Genomic DNA, 22265 nt, shown 5'->3' on the forward strand with positions numbered 1-22265 from the left:
ACATGAGAATTAGGTAAATACTTAAGATAAATTCAAATTAAATTAGTATCATAATCTTATAGATAAAAAAGTAAAAAATAAATATTTAAAATAGATGATGTTTCTAACAAATTTAAAGAGTTTATTTAGTTTAAGGAAGGCTACTATTTAGTTTATGAAATAAAAGAAATATTGAATTGGGGATAAATGAGATGTATCAAACCATGGTTGAGTGGGTGTGGGTGTCGGTGTGGGTGTGGGTCATAGTGTGTGTGAAAATGGTGCTTCCCTCTCTCACTCTTCTCCATCTAATGTAATGTATTTGTCTTTGTGTGGGGAGTGGAGAGGACACAACGCCATATTTCATACCAATATAAGACATACCATTAACGCCCCTCAACCACCACCCCCACCGCCACCACCCTTTCTGCTTTTCCATAAAGTAGTATTGTAATAGGTGTTGCGGCGGCCCAACTCTGGCGTCATTGGAGCGGTGACTGATGGATTATTAGACGCTTAATTGCTTCTACTACTACTGAATCACTTGTGATATGTGGCTGCTTCCTTCCAATGTCGCTCATTGCCTTTGCTTCTTCCGCTTCCTCATCTTCCTCCTCCCATCAAGGTCTTCTTCTTCCCTTCTACTTTTTCATTTTTTGTTATCGCCTTTGCTCTTATGCAATTTCCTGCATCTGCTCCCCTTCCACTGCCCCGCCTCAATTTCCCTATCAATTTTTTTCTTTTTCACCTTTTATTTATCTAACACAATCAGATGTCTGCATGCTGCTGTTTTTTCCTTTACCCATTACTTAATTATATAATGCAACTACTTCCCCTTTTTTCTTGCTGCATTTTTTCTCTCTTCTTGTTTTCTTTTGCACGATCATTTCTTTGAACTAATTATATGTACTGTCTTTGATTTTTATTATCACCATGTGATCGTTACCACTCTTTCGTGCCTAAATTTGATGCTTTGTAAATGAAATTTCAAGGGTCACTTTCAGTTTCCCTGCTATTTCTTCTCTTCTGATTCTTGTTTGTTCAAACTGCTATTTTTTCTTCTCTTCTTGTTTTCTTATCCATCTAGCAGGCAATTAATGATTTTAGCATCTCAGTTCCTCTCTCCCCCACCAACTTAATTTTTGCATCATCCTTCTTTAGAATCTCTTGGATGGGATTATTTCAAGCGTGCAAGTCAAAGTGGATGGTGAAAATGTATAGGGGTTTTTGAAATATATGATCCTTTTGTATAAGCTCAAAATGTTAAACTGGTAAATGAAATTTTGAGACATGGGAGCCTCACCATGTAAGAGAATTGGAACTTTAGCTTGTGAACTTTTGGAGAATTTGGTGCTAAGATTTACAACTTTTTCCAAGTCTGGTACTTCTTTCCAGCTGTTTTATAAAAGGACAGCTTCATTTAGGAAATAAAACGCCAAATCAGTTAGGTCCTGAAAATACTCTTTTGGTGGTTTTGGTTCCGATGTAGACGCCAGGGTGGTGGTCGCACTTCATGATAAACTGCATTGGGGTTTCAAACTAATGTCAGCTGATAGTTTCATATGCTTTCTGCCATAAGAACTAAGATCAAGAAAATAAATAGATTTTGGGAGTTACTAAAATATTGATATTTTGGTTGGGTTTTTCTTCTTTTTTTGGTTTATGATGGAGCTTGCATTACAATTTTTTTCCCCCCAAGCATTAGCTTTCTTATCGGTTGTTGATGTCTGCATAATACCGCTGGTAATAACTCATGATGGTAAACTACCATCTATTTGTGAATTCATCCAAATCCTGAGCTATTCATAATCAGGTTTTCTTTTTTATGATCATTATTTGGAATTTCTTACAGCATATCACCATTTATGATCCTTATCCATTGATTCCATGCATAAATTTTGGCTTCATTGAATATCATAAATCAACTGTCTGGCTTTGTTTATTCTTCTTTAGGCTTTGTTTATTCTTCTTTAGGTTTTGTTAGCTCAGTTTTCCAGAGAAACACAAAGAGCCATTGTAGAGATACACACAGAGCATCTTTAATGCATTTTTACCTTTTTTCCCTTTCCCATTTCCTTTTTCAGGAAATTTACTAATTTTTAGCATCTCAAGATCTTCCAAGTCATTCTTCCAGCATGTAGGAGGAGAATTTCTGTGATGACGTCACAATTATAGTTTTTCACATATGCAATTGAAGTATAGGAGTTGGAATTGGAGGACTCAAATCCATCCTCCTAAATATGTTTGAAATCTTGACGAATTTTATTTGTTGAATAATATTATGGCCTTGAAGAATGGGAAAAGCGGACATCTCAATTTGTTAGCATTTTTTGTGTTATGAACCATTTATTTTGAGAATTTGGTTTATTTCCAAGTTGGACACTCTTCTTTCCAGCTGTTTTATAAAGGATAGAATTATTTCGAAAATCAAATATCAAATTCATGGGTCCTTGGCAAAAAATATATGGTAAGTAGGTTTGGTAAGTATGATAGAGACAGGCAATGATGGTTCACATTAAGTTACCTTGCCGTTCACAAACTGACGAGATATAATTCTTTCAGATGCTTTGTTGCAAATGAACATGAGACCAATGGAACAAATGGAGTCTGGACCTTATCCTGTGCGTGAAGGTGAACCAGATTGTTCTTACTACATTCGGACTGGTCTATGCAGATTTGGTGCTACATGCCGATTTAATCATCCACTCAACAGGACACTGGTAAGAGAGTACCGTTTTTACTTTCAGTGGCTGATGAATCTTTTTATCTAATGGACTTAAACAGAAATGTCTTTACATGTCCAATTTTATTTATGATAACTCTTTTAGTTGCTGAGCATGCTCTGCTCCTAACACCAATCTGATGGAAGGAGGGATAAAAAAAGGAAAAACACTTTCAAGTTTGCATCTCCTCAAATTGGAGTGTAGGTGGTTTGATCTGGAAATGGTGAATGATAAAACTAAATGAGTATTTACATCCATGTACCACCTGATATTGACCGGAACTTAAAACTAATGAAACAACTGAACTGGAAACCTACTGCATACTTGTTGAAGTAGATTTGCATCTTCAGGTTTTCCTTCACATGCTATTCTATTTAGATCTATCCAACTCAATTTGATAACTTTCTGGACTCTCAACTGTAGGCTATTGCCACAGCAAGGATGAAAAGCGAGTATCCAGAAAGAATAGGACAACCTGAATGTCAGGTATGCATCCATACTGCACTTGTCTCTGTTTTTGGTGCTACAGGAATCAGCTATATTCCGGCCGTCTATCGTCTAGGCTAACTCTTTTGATGTTTGTTTAGGTTTTCTAGTAAAAAGTCATTCTTGTTCCCTTGATGTTAAGAGTTCCTGGATGATAGCTTGCACGTCAAGGCATTTCTCATATATTCAACTCACCAAGATTTCATAAATACTGCTGCTACTCGCCCAAAATGCAAAATCTCATGCAGAGTCTAAAAAACTTGTTGCAATTCTCCTATCTGAATTGTCTATTACCAAGTCTGTTATCTACAGATTCAGTGTGTCATAAAATCCTTTTGCAGTCATGAATCTAATTTGGGCCTTGGAGGATTCACATTTTATGTATTGCTATCTTTTATTGCTTCAACTAAAGAATTTGACCGAGGGCTCTATTTGTTTCTGATCAGTTTCTTGTGTATTTTTCCAATTGAATATTTGATATCTTCTCCAGTACTACTTAAAAACGGGAACCTGCAAATTTGGAGCAACATGCAAATTTCATCATCCTAGGGACGAACTTGGTATTGCTGGAAGAGTTGCTCTAAATGTTTTGGGTTATCCACTTCGCCCGGTTCGGATATTTTGCTTTCTCTTAGTCATTTTTGTCAATTTTATTTCTATCCAGTTTTAGTTTTGGTCAACCATGACACATTCTGATTAAAGTCTTTCTTATTTTATATCTTATTTTCTTATAACATTATGCTTTGCTTTTCTAGATCATGTATTAGATAACCTTATGTTAGTTTATGTGTAATGTTGCTCCTTTGTGATTGAGTGATATCCAGGGAGATAACACTTTCTCGTAATATGTTGTAAAAAGAAATAATTCACAATGGTGAAAAGAGATTGTAGTTTTAGTCTATGGAATATGAACCAGGTACGGTTGCATTTCACAAACATTAGTCTGAAGCATGATAAAGAAAGCAATTTGAACAAATAACTCCTACAGACAAATGGTCCAGACATTGTGAGCTGGGTACTTTCCAGCCATGACTGTACCAGCGGAGGTGGGGAAGAAAGCGGAATATGTAAAGTACTAGGAAAATTAGGTTGTGCTTTGCCAAAGAATGTGTTTGCGTGAGGATACATTGTAGAGTTTGTAGGACATTTTTATTGTCTGCTTTAGATCACTGCAAGTATATCATTTTAAACAAACTTCACTTCATTGTATCATTGTTAGGTGAATTTGTAGTTATTAATTTTACTTTGCTTATGTGGTTCCGTACAGAATGAGATCAATTGTGCATATTATATTAGAAATGGACTCTGCAAATTTGGGAGGACTTGTAAATTCCACCATCCTCAGCCATCTAATAATATGATGGTCCCTTTACGTGATTCTGCTCTACATCCTCCTATTCAGTCTCCAACAACCGGTCAGCTGTCATTTCACAGAGCTCATTTATTGCCCAATCCACAGTGGCAAACCCCTTCAAGTTATGCACCTCTGTTTATGTCTCAGGGAGTAGCATCCGCTCCAGGATGGAACACATACAGTGTAATCTTTCTGATGTTTAATAATCCTCCTTATGCCTGTTGTTTCTTCATTTTTCCTAGAGTGTTTTGAGCACTGTCTTACAATAGATATCTTTCACTGATTAGTGGAGAGCTGAATGCATATCAGGGGCCAAACCCTGATATACTTGTCTTCATATGGGCAAACCAAAAGAAAAATGTGAATTATAAGAGCGAAGGCAGAGTCTGTGGACCAGAAGTCAGTGTAAAAAGAAGTTAGTCTGGAGAATCACGAGTAGAACGTGATGGTTGACAGGAAGGACATGCAGAGAACTATTACTTAAGAGGGAAGATGGTTAGAGGATAGTACTAGAGCATTATGGCCTATATAACCATGTGTAATGCAAGAGTATGAGCTTAGCTTGTTGTTCCTGTTTAGATGGCTTCATTCTAGAGTATGCATTCAGTTTGTCATTGTTCCATTAGGTATGGCTGTGATTTTGTCAAAATTCTATTGCTCTAGGGCATCTTCTTCTCTTGAGTGCCTCCAAAAGTTATTACAATTATTCCTTTGTTGCGGGTCGGTTGCCTATAAGATTCAGATCACATGGGCTGTGTGGTTGAGTAGGCATTTTTCCATATGCTTACCTTGCTAGAGTATGCTGTTAATTGGCAGCAAAGGTGTATTTGAGCAAAACCAAAGGTGTGATTGGTTGCATAATTTTGGCCTACATTGTGTTTGTACTGATGTCTCTCTCATACACTGGAAGCTGAGAGCTTTTTAAAGAGTGCAAGTTCCTTCCAAGTGGATTGTAGTGTGACTTGACATAGTGTGGCTGATGAATCTCACCTCTTTATAGCAGATTAAAGTTATTTCACATAGAAATGGGCAATTTTGTGTAGGATGGATGGCAGGAGAACTCTAATATTAGTTCAAAACTATCATGATGCAGTTAGATGTTCTTTCCATAGATATCCAGTTTGCTCACAATTCAATCTCCCTATTAGGACAACTCTAATGTGCTCTGACCTTACCTGGATTGATTAAACATATATCTGTGAAGTCTTAATTTGCTAGGAAATGGCTTTTTCCCAGGGCCAGGTTGAACCAGTTTCTCCTTCAGAAAATCAACAAGGAAACATCCAGAATGATGGCACATCATACCAGGTTGAAGGCTTAAATGTGGGATCACAATTCGGTTCTAATACTCTGCCCATTGGATATTACGCATTTAAGAGAGACAATGTGTTTCCTGAGAGACCAGGTCAGCCACAATGCCAGTTCTATATGAAGACCGGGGACTGCAAATTCGGAGCAGTATGCAAATTTCACCATCCCAGGGAAAGACTCATCCCTCTTCCTGACTGTGTGTTGAGTCCGATTGGACTCCCTTTAAGGCCGGTAAGTGAAGTTGGATTTTTGTCCTGAAAGTTAACTTCTTGTTTGCTCTATATGGACTGCAGCTGCACTTTTCCTACTTAAAATATCTTACTGCATACATGAGTTGTGCCTGCATTTTTAGTTGTTCTTTTTCTCCTTTTCTTGCTTTACTAGTTGGGTTATTGGCATTATTAGTGAAAGATCACCAGTTAACTTCAGTTTAGTTTCCTTGATTGTTTTTGTTTCTCAGGGTGCTTCATCTTTATCTATAATCTGACATCAATGTATATGAGTGGATTTGTGAGTCTTGTACTGATTTTCTCTGTGTTGTACTAAATCAGATCTTTTATAGACTGCAATATGGTAATAGCTATACTTTTAATACAGTCAACTTGAATTGTTTTTGGTGGTTATCCTTTTTGCGTTATTAAACTCTAGTCCCTGGAATGAATTAATAGAAGAATCTCATTTCAGGATATCAGATTCTTTATCGAGATCAAGTACACCCCTAATTTGCTACCTGAAGAAAATTATGGAAATGCAACCATCAATTTAAATTTACATATGACAAATTAGGAACTATCTATTAAAATTTTTACAGCACCTGCTAAATTGTAATTTCTTTGTTCTGGGTGATTTTGGTACTTTCGCCTTTCTTCCCGACATGTGATCGAGTATCACCAAGAAATAAATAGTTAAACTCATTTGCGAGGAAACTTTTCCTTGCTCTAGGTGAATTTGTTGAGTGCTTAGTCACTGGTTTAGGGAATCACATATTTCATCAGGTGCAATTTTTTGTCAACTGTTATCGTCTCTATTAGTTCATGCCCCAGTTCTCTCTTTTCTTTTTTATGTTTATTTGATCAAGTCTTCCCCATTCTTTACCCCATATAGAGCTCTCCAATGTTCTTTTGTTTCCTTCTATTTTTTTCGTCTTATTTATGGTTGTCTGGGTTGAGGATAGGGGTTTGAGGTGACGTGGACCAAGAGGAATCAAGAAACACGAATAACGTGCAGCTTTGAAAAAAGTTGTGTTTGGTTATGTTTAATTCTATGAAGATGATCTCTATGGCAAAGTATGACAAGATGAATGGTGAAAATGGTGAAAATAGATATAAACTTCATTTGTGTTGAAGGCTATTTTACTCTTTGATGATTCAGATGGACAATCTTTAAAATAATGTGATTCTGCGCTATGTAAAACAGAAATGTATCTCATACTGTGTCCATGGAGAGACAGAAATTGGAAAAAATAATGAGGCATGGAAATATGAAGAATAAGTTAAAAGAAACAACTAGAGGGCAGGAGAAAGAGGCCTGTTAGTTTCTTTATTTGTCTTGTTACTCGACCTATTTGACTATTTACAGGAATCAATTGAACAGCTCTTAGTCATATATTTTTCTTCGTTCTAGGGAGAGCCTCTTTGTGTTTTCTACTCCCGATATGGAATATGCAAGTTTGGTCCAAGCTGCAAGTTTGACCATCCAATGAGAGTTTTTGCACATAATGCTGCGGCATCAGCATCAACTGACGGCAATGCTGTTCGTGATTTTATAGCTCCATCACCAGGAACTCTTGCAATAAGTTTTTCTCCAGATGGGCTTGTGGGTGCTGGCTCCACAAACAATCAACGGTTATCTTTCTCAGAGTCTAGACAGAAACCCTCTGGCGATAATAACATCGTCACGGAGTGATGCAATATTCTTCCAGATGCTATTAAGTTATCACCTTTTTGAAACTTTTGGAAGATATGACATTTTCCTGTAAATTCATTTCCATGGCTGGAGATGTACTGGATTCAGTTCTAAGTAAATCTGCTCTTCTGAAGACGCAGTCCGGTCGACAAGATTGATTTCTTTAAACTTGCCGCGATGTATAAATCAGCAGATGTTTTCGCATTTGTTAGAGCCGATAGTGAACGTTTAATCTTTCCTGACCGCTTTCTGACTATTATCAATCACTTTGACACTTCTGAACATTTGTTTTCAAGCAGGGTTCATCTGGCTCGGTGTTGGTCTTCTCAAACACCAGGATTATTTCTCATCCGGACACGTATTTCTGATAACTATGGTTGATTTTCTGCTTGTCTGCCATGCGATGTTATTGTTCTGTTCTCATGGTCATCTTAGGATTTCTTTTCATATGAATCACTCTTTGTCATCAGTTTCTAATTCTTATCACATCATGACTGATTACTTGCTACTTCAGTTTGCTATTAGAAATCTGGAGGGATCTTCTTTATAAATTGCTTTATTTGGTCAAATTATTGGATCTCTTATTTATTTATTTATTTTTGTATAAATTGTAATATAATGTGCTATAGTTGAGTAATTAAGCAATAGAAATCTAGAGGGAGCTTCTTCATAAACTGATTCCTGTTTGGTTTAGGTTTCTTTGCCGCTTCTTGGTGTATGAACAAAATTAGAGAATCCCTACGAAATCAGCTGCCAGACATTAAGAAATATCAAAGTACCCTACAGATCCTACTATTAGTCTTTTCCTTCAACCAGAAAGCTGAATTTTATGAATCAGATCGGAACTGCATTCAACTTAAAACTGTAACATCATTTGCTACTTGTTGAAGATACGACCCAGCAGAAGTGTATTTTGTATCAGATGTTAGTTTGAAGCGTTTTCTTAGAGACTAGTAATTTCTGTTGAGAAATGTCTGAACGCATTACTATTTTGATCATAGAAATCTGGAGAAAAATTGAGATGTATATCTGACTATTATGCCACAGAGAAGGATTATAGTATGCAAGCTGTCCTGCAATTGAAGCGTACTAGAATCCTAAAATGACAAGACACATATTTGTCTCCGTAAGCTAATTATATATTTTTGGTCATTGGCGTCAGAAATCATAACTAATTTGGAAGGAAGAAATATATATTGTCGCATAATGAAATATATTGTCCGTCAGTTGAGCAAGCCGAAAAATAAATCAGATAATTAATTCCCTGGTGATTTTTTTATCTTTTTTCCGTTCTCTTTAATTGTTGATACCTTGGTACTCATCTCTATTTCAATTCTGTAGGTAGCACCATAGCACCATGTAGTAAAATTCAGCTTCTTTCTGCTGTTGAATGTGCCCTGGATTCTGAAAGAGAAATATTCACTTTAGCCAGGAAAGCTCAGTACGCCACATGTCACCTATACCTTGCAACAAGTACTCTGAGAGATTATGGCAGGTATGCTGTAGAACTGAGACAAATGGCTTTATGGTGAAATCAACCCTAATTATTTCTGTCTTCTAAAGGATCGTAGGAAGATAGAGTTCAACTTTGTATGTCATAAGTATGACAAATTTCAATTGTTGTGGGTCTTTGGTCTTATTTGTAACATAGGTGGAATTGAATCTCCGCAACAGGAAAATTGCAAATGAACTAAAGCTTCCAGTAACATAATTCAATTGGTTTTGAGTAGCTTCACGGTATCTGAAGCTAATAAGAGCTTGTTTGTCCATCTATATCGCCAATCTACTATTTACTCCTCCAGAAATGACTAATTCTTAAATGATTTGGAAAATTCATCATAGCTACAGAAGAACAAACTCAGAGGCAGATAGACTTCCAAATCTCTTTCTGTAATTAACGTGGATTGGGATCTCAAAGAAATTGTGGCTAGAAAGAAGCACATCTCTGAGTTCCTCTTCTCAAACCTTACCGAACCTCAACGAGAAGATGATACGTTCTTTATTTTTCATACAAGTTTTGCCGGGAGATCAGTGTTTTACTGAAGAATTCTATTATAAATGTCGTTTGTCTGTCTTTCCGCTTCTCTCCTTCCTCACCTAGAAGTGACCATGCTTCGTGGTAACAGTGCTGTCAATTGCCGTGCAAATTTAGGGTAGGAACTCGGAAGGGTATGGCGCGAAGATGCTTAAAGAGAGAGAATGATGCATGTCTACCTCCCTATGTACTGAGTATCTGCATCAAAAGTAGCTAATGAGGAAGCAAGTCTCTTTGTCTTGATGGAGCAAGAGTTATAATTATTTAAAAGCTCGTATAGTAGCTACTAACCGGAGAAGGGAATTAGACAAATTAAGTCTGGAGGCTGAACGCTCATTACCTGAAAGCTAAAAGGTACAATTTAGTTCTACAGATCTCTGATTAATTCTCCCTCCTTCCTAAACTTAGGGGGTTCGTATTTGACCCGGTTTCTGGTTTACATGAGTTGAATAAATTTCATATACATTTAGACAATTGCACTTAAAAGTAATGGTTGAGGGGTAGTGGTCTCATATCATGTCTTTGGTTCATACGATAGTTTCGGGAAAAAAAGGTTCCTTTTAGGAAATGGCATCTTATTCTGGAACATCCTAAAAGGGAAATGAGGACAATAAATTTGGGGGAGGGAAGATTTGGCTCTGACAATTGCATTTATTTCCATAGCATCACATGTAATTTATTTCATTGAATGTTGCATGCCCCAAAAAAAGGTATTAGTTTGTTTCCGTTTTACGTGAAAAAGTTGGTTTTGAGAATGATCTGTGCTGTTGAAAATGAATTTTTGGATTAGACTTTGGTGGAACTGGAGGCGACTTTGTTCGAATTAAGGAAAATATGTATGAGTTACCATTCTTTAAATGCAAATTTTCATTGGGATATATGAGAAAGTCTAATGTGAAATGACAGAACAACTTAAGAATACCTTTGAGATGTTCTAAAAACTGGGCCAATTTGTCCAATTGTTCCTGGAAACAAAAATAAAAATGAAAATTATTCGGTGAAGAAACATAGGATCTTCCATCTGACACTCCCCAGGCTAATTTATCTCATGCAAGCTTGTGGTACGAGCAGAGTGGGAAGTAATTAGTTTTAAATAAGTAAAGGAAGCAAGGTCGAGTCTTAGCCTTTTTGGCTTATTTCATTGGCTGTTTGAGTTATTTGCTGCTCTTATTCCAATAATCTCCTTGCATGGAAAACTTTATTGGTCTCTTAGAGTGAATGTAATGTTTATTCATGCACTTCGATTTTTGTTTAAGCTATATATGCCTTGCTGTTTGTAAAAGATAAACTTTTTACATTTCCATTTTTCCCTTGTGGTTGGAACTCATATTGGATTTTCTATTTCCTGAGCAGTTTATGCTGGCCTGCTGGGCACTTTAATTGCATTGATAGTACGTCTCATTTTTCATGATTCTTGTACTTACGATTTTATGTAGTGTATTGACTTACGAAGAAATTGTTTGACATTTGATTTAGCTCCACCTAACAAGATAATTATAGTCGTTCCACTGCTTATAACCATATACATATACTATCACTTTTCTTAGGTGTGGGGAAGTTCAGGAATACATATTAGTAATATATACCTTCTGGCATGGGATCGCGTAGCTGCTTTCTGGCCTTCTGTCAGTTAACTTATAGATTGCATGTGGTAGCCTAGGGTTTTTAAGTTTGAATTGCCTTATATTTTGGTCCTTTTTCCCTGTGACGTACTTTCCCTCTTTTGAATCTAATATTTGGTGTTCCACTACTCTAAACAACGTGTTTTTGTTGCTTTCTTTCAGATGTATATAATTTGTGGGTAACTCAAGTCCAGGAGCTCATTTTCTTCTGTCTTCGAGTCTCTGAAGTCTGCTATTTCCATGAACAAACTACCTGTAATCTACTGGAGAAGCTAATAAAGATGGGAACTGTGAATGCTGTAATCAATGGCAAAGCTGCAGAGATGGAAACTACAAATATGCAAAAAGGGGTTTGAGTGCATGGATTTGTCCTGCACCAACTTCTTTTGAGCAAATATGTGAATAACGGTGTTTATATCGTCCTCCCCACATCTAAGGGTACCTAATTGCATCTCAGGGTTTATCATGGTGTACCTGAAAACAAGTGACTTGTTTAAAAAATATGCGCGCTTGTTAGCTTCCAGTTTGCATCTATAGAAGTTGATATATTGTTATTTAAATATGTGGACTATGTCCAGTTAATTTTGAGTTCCTGTGGACTTAATTAAGAAATCAAGACGAGCCATGCTAGCAGGCTTTGTTTCTTGTTTGCTTTTCGAGTGATTAAAAACTATTGGTTGAGTTTTGGTATGATAATTGAACATTGTGAATCCAGCCTGACTGCTGTCCATATGATTTTCTGATATATGATGATTAGTTCATGTATTGGATGTTCGGAGTCTGAAATTTGTCGCTGTTTTGGGGAGCAGCTTATATACTGCAGTGGACATATTCTTGGAACATTTATTATACTCCCAGAGATGTAATGCGAGTGAGTGCCTCATGTTTTTGAACACACAAAATGCGAGGGCAATCAGTGCCTCTCAATGAATAAGCGCTTGCTAATGGCAATATGAATGCACGGTATAATGGAGCATAAGCGTAAAGATTACTGAAACTGAAAGCTATTATTAATTTAGAACTCCCGAATTTGTGGCAAATCAAATTAGCAGTATCAGGATTTGTCCAGAATAGATATAGAATCATCACATTAAATGAGCCATGGATTAGTATTTCTTGATCAAGATAAGATAATTAAAAAAATGGGAAAAAGGCATGTATTAGTAAGAGAAGAGTACAAGCTACAGCAAGCAGTGTGCACGTCAGAGCCAAGAATTAGGAGCAGCATGTGGCAATAGGACTCAAAAGAGAAGACTACACCTCTTCTGCCTCTGTCTGTCTGTATTATGTGTATAGCATCATCTTTCATTCACACACCACCACTACCACCACCACCCATGCATATTGCATATTGCATATATATACTTGATACTGCAATAACGCTCTCCTCCTAAGTCCTATCCTATTATCTTATTCTTCTTTTTTTAATTGCGCTATAAAGACACTGACTGCTGTCTCCTCCTACTCCTGCACTACACTACTATCCTTTTCCTTTTTTTTTTTTTATTTTTTGGTGCAAGGGCAATTTTGGCCCAGTTGCACTTCCCACCCCCACAGCCAACTTTTTCTCTTTTTCCTGTTTCCTATCTCCATTTTCTTCATTTTTCATCATCTAAGATAATTAAGAAAATAAACAAAAGCGGAGAAAAGGAAAATATAAAAGAAATTATAAGTGGAAATTAAATGCAGAATCCATTTCCAAAAATAAAAGAGCTTCTTCTTGACAGTTGAATTCCATTAAACCCCACCTTTCCTTCTTCCTATCCGTTCCAAACTACTTTATTTATTATTAGAGATAGATGGGTGGGTTGATGCTCACACTCACAGTAGCACTACTTAATTAACACACACACACACACACACACACACACACCTCTTTCATTCTAAAAATCTCACTTCCTCTCACCACATACCAGCTACTTTCTCACCTGCCCTTCCCTGCCCATCACCATTTCCCGGAATTTCTTGCAGATTATTTTTATTCTATTATTTTGGTTCATCTCTTCTCAGGGATCTTTGGAAAAGAAAATAGTTACAAGAAGAGAGATGCGTACAAGTGTTTGTGGGATTTTTTGGTCTATTTTGCTTGTGGGTTTGTTCACTTATAGTCTAAGTGGAGTTAGATTTTGCCTGGTGAGTTTCTTCCAATTCCTCACCCTCTACTTATATATTTTTTAGAACATAGATCCATGAATATTCTTGTGGAAAAAAGGAGTCTTGATTCCATTTGTTGCTGTGTTTTCATTCAAAACTTGGGTCTTGATGATTTTGCAGGCAACTGAGAATGTGGAGGAGATGGTGCCAGTAGTGGAGCCTGGAAAGGTGGAGATGATGGTGATGGTGAATGAGAGCAGGAGGAAACTGGGAAGCTTTCAGATTTGTGCTTTATGCACTTGCTGTGGAGGTGCAAGCAAAAGTTACTGTTTGGCATCTCCATGTTGCTACGCAATCAATTGCAACATCCCAAACAGGCCCTTTGGATTTTGTTCCTTCACTCCCAAGACTTGTAATTGCTTCGGATGCCATCTTTAGATTTTTCATTTGTTTTTATTTAAATAAAAAAAAAAAGGAAAAAAAGAAATCTCTTTTGATTTAGTTTGAGAGTTTGGGAGTGTGTGAAGGAAGGAAAGGAGGAAGAGAATATCTGTTTTTTCTAGCTGTAATGTAATAGTATTTGTTTATAATTGTTTAAGAGGGAAGGACAGCTATTTCCAGGTAAGCCTTTGGTAGTGAATTGACTTATGTCCCCCCCCTTTTTTTCTCTTGCTATCACTCTCCCTACATTTATGGCGGCATTGAAGAAAGCAAAGCTTAGTTAGAATATGGATTAATGGAAGCAGAAGCAGCAGCAGTCATGAACAAGTGCAGCTGATTAATGGAGATGAAGCATGACTGATTGATTGATTATGTGTCACTTATTAGTATTTTAGGTTGAGAGTAAGTCAGTATTTTTTGGTTAAAAATGTGTTGTTATTATCACATATAGATATATTAGATGGAATATAAACTAATGTGGCTTAGAAGTCACTTGTTGTTGATGTTGTTGTTATTATGGGTATGGGGGTAATGGGAGTGTGATTTTGGATTAAGATAATGGCCATTGTTTGTTTATTACGACAGTATTTGTTTATTGTGATATGTTGGATATAATTAAGATGGGAGGGGTAAGGTAATTACTCCATCATTCTTTCTAGTTCTAGTATAGATGTTGGTTGGGCCAAGGGCTGCAAACTGCAAACCATGGAGCTCATTAGGAAGGGGGAAATGAAATGGAACAAGCCCCACTCCTCTGGTGGTCCTTAAATTTATTTGACCTTTGAACACACCCCCACCCCCACACCCCTCCCCTACTACAGCTGTATTTTGTACTCTTTTTAACATTGGAGGAAAATTTGCCAAAATACAATTAACATTTTGTTTTCATGAACCCAAAAATGAATTTATTCACAACAATGGAAAGGTGAAGGTGGTGGGTCATGGCCCTCATGGCATGGGTGGCTGCTGTGCTTCAGCAGAGGAAGTTGTATAGAGCCCACACCTACCAATACCTTTACCATCTCCCACAACAATACAATCAATCAAATTCCATTTTGTGATTTGTTATGATTTATGATCATCCCATTGCTCTGCTCTTACCAATGCTCATCACTTGAAAGTCAGTCAGATTGACTCTTTATTGCTCGAAGCAATGCATTATTATTATTAGTATTCAGCTAAAGAATAATAATGCTTAGCAGACCTACGCTACCAGTAATTGAAATTCAAGATATATGTACGGCCGCGATCAGATAAATTCAATGAAATGATAACGGCATTAACAACGAGTAAACAAAAGTTGGTGCCTCCTACTGTGAATAATATCTCCATCCTTGACAGACAAACAGAAAGCCATATATAAAACTGAAGATGGAAAATAAAGAGAAGGGTGAAGGTTGGTTTTCAGTATCCACATATCACAGCCTCAGCTGAGACACCCTTGCGTTTCTCAACTCACTTTTTGTACAACAATGCCTCTATAATGTATGATTTAAGCTGCTGCATATCTTCTGTATAAACCCTCTGTTTTCATATATGGGAGTTGCCAAAATCACATGAGAGGCCAAAGAATGCTCTGCTTGAGTTCATCATCTGGATATAGATCAGTCCAACACTTGTCCATCTCCGCCGCTTTCTTCCATCTCCGTTTGAATACCTTGTACTCATTGTAAGACTGTCTCCTCACCTAACAAAATTTATGCATCTAAAATTACTTAACTCTTCTTTGCTTCAACCTATACACACAAGTAATTCAAACTTTTCTCATCACGACTTACTTCAAGTCTCTGGTTAATTGCATTGGGCTGGGCTGGTTCCTGCAACCATAGATTTTATACAACTTCTTAGTTAAGACCTTTAGTTAAACATGCATATATTTTCATGATTGATGACAAAGACGTCCCCTTGCTTGTCACCTTCTTTTCTTCTCTGCTGGATGCTAATTTGCCCTGCACAACACGGAATATGAAAATTCAAGTTCAAGAAACATGCATAACAACACGCACAAGAATCATAACATTCCTAGGAAAATTAATTAAATCTAGCATCTAAATTAGATAAACAAAGGGCTCATAAGTAACATAAAAGCACCAAAGAATTCTATCTCCATGTTTGCTTTGCCACCTTCTATGTTTCTGAATTTTTGTTTATCAGAAGACGCGTACTCTACTTTTTTTTTTTTTTCGAAGAAAGTGTGGAGGGATGATGTCATAAAGACCAAACTATTTAAAAGAAATCAACAAGATAGATCATAGAAATTAAAAGCAACACAAGGATTTTAAGAATGACCTTATCAGGTTCCCCTAGTGTTGGGAAGCCATAGTGAACAACGTATTCAGCATCCACTACTCCTATATTTTTTGTTCTATCTCCCTGTACAAGCAAGTGAAGCTGTTGGAATAATGCAGTGAAATAGAGAGAATCAAAGAGGAAACGCGCAACAAAGTAGAGGGAATTGCCTGCGCACCTGCGCACAATAACCAAGCCGCATGTCTAGTCCCCAAGCATGGATCAAATCATTCTGTAACAAATACAACATGAAAATTGTCATCCTAGAAATAAAAAACAACTAGTCCAGTGAGGCCAATTAAGTCATTGATGAAACAAGAAGGGGAAATGCATCTCAATGTTTTCCAACTGAGAGCTCATGTTCGCCAGATATTACAACTTGACCTTCTTGACGAGGCTAAAATGATATTATCTGATCTAGATGTGCAACAATGAAAGGTTACATTTTCCAAGATGCCAAGTGTGCTAACAACTAACAGAAATGCTTGTCTATATTGCACTATCTATCCAGATAAAACTTTCTCCTGTTTTCTCATGCGCAAAACTTCTTTAATGGATATTTGACAAAATTATTACAACAGTGAGATATATGTTGTAAACATGATGATACATTTGATGGCTTGTAGGCATTTTCTCACAATACCAATGCAGAATCAATGAGAATACCTGGATCATGTACCATACACAACGCCAGGCAGCTTTGGAGAATACAGGGGCCATCACTTCTATCCACCTGTAAAATAACTTTTGCATATCAATGTAGTCGTAAAATGAAGTAAATACCTTTTCAACCCGTGATGATAAAATACATCTAATTTGAATTTCTGATCAGCCTGACGCATCAGGGTCAAATTTCCCTTTACATCAGCAGATAAGTATCAATCTACAGCCCCGAATTAAATTAATAAGAAAGTTCAAGTTGTTTAACTGTAAAATTCTACCCTGTGCATGGAGGAGTGGAGCTTGTATTATCGCATCGAATGCCCTTACCATCAAGTTTATAAGCCCGTCTGCAATATGAAAAAAGAGTTGGTTTTATCTATAGAAACAACAGAAGAGTTTCTTAGTTGATAACTTAGCATGATACTTAATCATTCGAATAACTGAGTTTCTACACCAAAGAGGAGAAATAGGATGACTGTTGTATACTTACCTAGTCGTCATTGATATATTCAGAACAAAAAGTGGGGCCTGTAATTGAAGCTCAAATCGTGTTGGATATTTATATTTGAGGTTACTAATTCGAAAGGCAGCTCAGGTTAGAGACAAGAAATCAAAACAGTTCAAACAGCATAGTTTTGTAATTTTAGATTAGTTATTTGGTCCAGTAACAACTTGCCTCAGATGTATGATAAACCATGAATCCTGCAGAATTAACCTCAATTTCCAAATTCAAACATAGTCTGGCTCTTCTATCTATAGGCTGAACTGGCCTCAAAGGTATTTTCGGTTCCCTGTGTAACTGGTCATCCATAATATCAAATATATCATTTTCGTCTTTGTTACATTTGCTCTGGTCCATAGACATATTGAGCTCTAATTTAACTATTTCGACCATGTTCCAAGCCCATAAATATATTTTCAGGTTATCATTTCTCCTTGACTGCCCCTTCGAATGGGTATTCAATTTTGATACGAAAGTTCTGTATCCTTGTACGTCTCCATTAGAAAATCCAATGTCAGGTACTGCCTAGAAAGAGCTACTTCTGAATCCTGGTGGCACTATGAGTATGAACTATGATATGGACAAACCTGTGCACATTTGCTCTCCTCCACCGTGCAGTGATAAGATGATGCACCTCAGATTCTCCAATTTCGAGTGCTGGTTGTGATATCTCAAGCCCTTCATCTTTCACAATGGATAAGTATCTAAATAAAGCACACAGGTCGTGAGAGATGAAAAGTTAGTAGGGTACATCTGTTTACGTACAAATTGAGTCAATCTCTATTTGGAAGCAATTTTCATAAGGTAATATAACTTCCTTGGAAAAGTAGAAAATTTCAGTTTCATCCAATTCTTGGGAGGACATGACATATACTTGCTATAGGTATTTCGGGTTGTGGATGATTGAAATATATGAGAACGAAAGAGCAAGACTACGAAAACAAAAGAATGGGTGTTCAGGATAAACTCTGAGGCTCTATTGTAGCTGTTAAATCAAGCATTAATATACTCTATATTAGATGATCTCATCAATACCTTCTATTACGAATTAAATTAGGCCGAGCGCTGAAATGCAAAACCTGGTAATTTTTTGAGAAAACTAAAGTTCAGATCACCCTTTTCTCAGATTAACTCCTACTCTATGAACAATTCAGGTCCGCATACCGTTCAGGATGGAAGTTTTCAACACCAAGATCTTCATCCCACAAGAAAATATAATCGTATGCTGCTACAATATCTGGATGTAAGAATCTTTTTGCGAACCACCTAGTGAATGAGTACTCATCAGAAGCGTGGCAATAAATTGTTGTCTAAGTAGAGCAACCATCAAGAAAGAGGCTATTAATTAAGCTTTCACATATTCATCGAATAAGAACCAAATGATAACCAACTACTTATAAAAGAGAATATTAAAACAAACATAATACCATATCTATCATGCTCACCATTTAGTTTGATTATCAGCAGATACATGTATGACAGTACTGCTCCATTCAAAAGCCTTCCACTCATCAACAACACCATCATAATGGAAGAGCATCACAACAAAGTTGCTTCCTAGGAACTGAAATTTAATGTGGTAAATGTTATTAACATGAGAACGACTGAAGGTATCATTTTCATATAGTGAGCAGTAGAAACTTTACCTTTTGTACCATCTTATCTACATTTTCCTTCTGCTTGATTCCAACAGCAATAGCAAGTAGACTGGAAGTATTTGTCTTCTGCTTGCACAATTGTAAAGTCAATGGTTATGACCTGACTCTGTTAAACAGAGCTCAGTACTGAAGTATTAATGAAATATTTTTCCCATCATAAACTTTGAGCGTATGCCAAGGTTTACCAAGTTTGCACAAACCCCTCACTTTTGTAACGGGGCCTGATGGTCCAAAATTGCAACAATTTCACAGTCAAATTACTTTTAGCGAAGTGTTATATTGCAGGTTAAAGTCCTCACTTCTGTAAATGAGGACTGATAATCATTGGTCGTAACCTAACCAAAGGGAATTGTTCATCAGCCTGAGACAACATATATAAGGTGGGGAACTAATTTTCAACTAACTGTTTCCTACACTGCGATTTCTCTTCTAAACTGCCTTTTGCTTCCTGTTAAACAAGGAACAAGAAGTAGTTTAAAATGATTGGGACAAACTAATGATAACATTTTCTCAAACTACTGCTAGTAGTCCACAGTTAATTTTTCTAAGAAAGTAAATAACGGGAATCATGTAAGTTTATTTAATCAACTTTTGCTTGCTAACCAGTCAGCCAGAGAATTTTTCCACTTTTAGCAGTTAAAGAATTTTGAATCATGATGCTTATAACTCAAAGAAAAGAATAAAGAAGATAAGGCGTCATCTTTGAATATGCTATTTGACTCAGTAGTACCTTTGGTAAACCCCATAACGGTCGTCTTTCCAAGTTAGAGGTTTCGGCAACTATTCCTCTAGGTAGTGTCTCTCTTCCAGGAGGCCTCCGCTGGTTCCAGAAAAGATAACAGGAATTATGCGTTGAATAGTTGAGCATTATGTAGAATTTGTATCCACAAAAATATAGACTGTGCATCATATTAGTTGAATTTCAATAATAATCCTAAAGTGCTCTCCCAACTTCTAATTCTTTCATTGTTTAAGTGAAATTTACTCAGACTTCTGCTCTTCCACACATAATCAGAAGCATATCAGTTGAAAAGAAGGTTGAAATCATGAGAATGTCCAATGTGCTTAAACTGAAAAAGTAAGAAGAATAATCAGCAAAGAGTTCGAGAGGAACACATACCCGACAAGCAGTATTTTTGGAGGTGTTCCTTTCTAGACTCAAACTCCCTTTGAACTGTTTCTGCTGTAAAGGTCTAAGAGTTACCTATATGAAAATCCAATTATTTCATGTTTATCAGTGTAAATATCAATATTACAAAGGAAAATGAAGCTGTCAAAAGTGATCCAACACATAAAACTTGGGCAAAAGAAAATTCAGGTCCCAAGGTGCATATAATATATAATGGAGCATAACAACAACCTCTTTACTGGGTTGTGAGATTACTGGGCTCCATATAAAGAGTACTACAAAGAGTAGAGAAGCTGCAGGAAAGAGGGTACGGAAACATGTTCTCCAACCTTTACAATCTCTGGATATCGGCATCTGAGGAAGGCAATTCAAGGATTAAATATGTTGCATTGTACTTTGATTGATTATTAAAAAGAAAACTTTTTGCAGTTTTCATGCATGAGGTGCTGAAAAAGAAGAGTTAACATAAGTTATACATGATCAATTCTTTACTATGAGAGTTTAGCTTATTATCCAAGAGTAATAAGAATTCGTGAGAATTGTGTCACTACTCCCACCAGAGTGAGAGCCTCATAATGATGAGCAAAGCAAACAAAAAATCAATAATGATACAAGATTACGATATACATTTGGAAGAGAAGCTAGGCAGCTAATTACATTTCTTGATCTCCTCTTAGTCAATTAACTTTCCGTTTTTCGTATGACGACTGACAGATTGCATCCCCTTTTCATCCTGAAGCTAGATAAAGCAATGGAGATGATGTGTTGTTATTGAATGAATTAATGGCAATGAGGATCGAGAGAGCACAAGATGAGAACTGGATCATATATATATATATATATATAATCAGGAAAGACAAAGAGTACAACACCATGTATTGCATTCACAATGATCGTAAGTATGTATATGATGATGCAAGAAGTGATTGAAATGGGAATTATACAGAGGTGACGGGTTATATATATATACATATATATATATATATGCATTAGTGTTGCATGCACAATTAGAAATATATTATACATAAGTTAGATGAGCGCCCCATCATATCCTCCAAACAATTAATTAACGCTCATCAATATCACTATACAACTCATCACAAACTAATTAATTAATACCTTTTTCGGGGCGCCCTCCCCAAAACACCATCACACTACTGTTCCACAATTCATATCATATATATCTATCTCACTCTCTCTCCTTTTTTCCATCTGTAATATACACACATATATATATATATATATGGTATATGTGGATTATCACATTTTGCTTCTAATCAATAATTCTTCGACGTCAAACTAATAAATTAATTGACATGATTGTTTACGATGGAGGACGACGACATGCAAATTAAACATTAATGGCTTAAATTAACTATATATATTAATTAATAATAATGAGGAGGAGGAAAGACAGACATACACACATCCATCCATCCATCAATCCAACACATACATTCATAGATTGCCCGCCGACCACAAAAATGCAAAAAGAGAGAGAGAAGAAAAAGAGAAGAATAGAGAAGAAGAAGAATAAGAAGAGTAGCGAAGAAGATGGCCAATAATTGAACAAAATGCGTTTCCCACCACTCCCTTCCCATTTCCTCGAACTATATATATATATGGCCCTACTACTACCTTGTTATTCAAAAATAAAATATTCTTTTTATTAAATTATATTGTTGATTATATATCATGCAAATTCAGAATTTAATCCAATACAAGATAAATTTAATCACTTTCATGAAAAACAACAAGAACATTTACAAAAACATGAATCTATAAAATAGATGTAAATATATAGGTAAGTTCGAGTGGATTCAAATTTACTGTCACTTTTGGTTCGACAACGATGCCGTTTATTTGTATTTAATCCCAAAAATATTTACATTTAGATAATTATTTAAATAATAACTTAATTATATTAAATATTTATATAATTTGATCAATGACATATTTAATACGACCAATTTACTATCTAAATAATGTCACAAGCTATTAGATAATAACTTGATAATATTAAATATTTAAATAACTTGATTAACGACATATTTAATATAATTAAATTATTATT

At 36.2% G+C, this 22265-nt stretch overlaps 3 protein-coding genes across 9 annotated transcripts; 2 read left to right on the plus strand and 1 right to left on the minus strand.

Annotated features, from left to right (window-relative positions):
* LOC105161251 (zinc finger CCCH domain-containing protein ZFN-like) lies at positions 223-12119 on the plus strand. Of its 6 annotated transcripts, XM_020693323.1 has the most exons (11): positions 223-604; positions 2542-2699; positions 3126-3188; positions 3679-3798; positions 4456-4725; positions 5779-6084; positions 7477-8134; positions 9100-9253; positions 9911-10147; positions 11147-11184; positions 11578-12119. In XM_020693323.1, exons 1-7 carry the CDS (start codon positions 550-552, stop codon positions 7756-7758), a joined length of 1254 nt encoding a protein of 417 aa, XP_020548982.1. In that variant the 5' UTR covers positions 223-549; the 3' UTR covers positions 7759-8134; positions 9100-9253; positions 9911-10147; positions 11147-11184; positions 11578-12119. The 6 variants fall into 6 exon arrangements, with proteins under 6 accessions (XP_020548982.1, XP_011077185.1, XP_011077184.1 ...); XM_011078883.2 differs by lacking the exon at positions 11147-11184 and having other exon boundaries at positions 9885-10147; XM_011078882.2 differs by lacking the exon at positions 11147-11184.
* LOC105161253 lies at positions 13105-14599 on the plus strand. Its single transcript, XM_011078887.2, has 2 exons — positions 13105-13548; positions 13690-14599. Exons 1-2 carry the CDS (start codon positions 13462-13464, stop codon positions 13945-13947), a joined length of 345 nt encoding a protein of 114 aa, XP_011077189.1. The 5' UTR covers positions 13105-13461; the 3' UTR covers positions 13948-14599.
* LOC105161254 lies at positions 15209-21703 on the minus strand. Of its 2 annotated transcripts, XM_020693466.1 has the most exons (16): positions 21615-21703; positions 20849-20930; positions 20423-20545; positions 20183-20266; positions 19793-19882; positions 19051-19128; positions 18850-18968; positions 18569-18670; positions 17992-18108; positions 17181-17249; positions 16906-16972; positions 16418-16471; positions 16240-16323; positions 15867-15899; positions 15729-15767; positions 15209-15637 (listed from the first exon to the last, which is right to left on the minus strand). In XM_020693466.1, exons 3-16 carry the CDS (start codon positions 20543-20545, stop codon positions 15503-15505), a joined length of 1194 nt encoding a protein of 397 aa, XP_020549125.1. In that variant the 5' UTR covers positions 20849-20930; positions 21615-21703; the 3' UTR covers positions 15209-15502. The 2 variants fall into 2 exon arrangements, with proteins under 2 accessions (XP_020549125.1, XP_020549124.1); XM_020693465.1 differs by lacking the exon at positions 20849-20930.

The sequence above is a fragment of the Sesamum indicum genome, linkage group LG4, assembly GCF_000512975.1.
Source record: "Sesamum indicum cultivar Zhongzhi No. 13 linkage group LG4, S_indicum_v1.0, whole genome shotgun sequence".
In the NCBI taxonomy this organism is placed as follows: Eukaryota; Viridiplantae; Streptophyta; class Magnoliopsida; order Lamiales; family Pedaliaceae; genus Sesamum; species Sesamum indicum.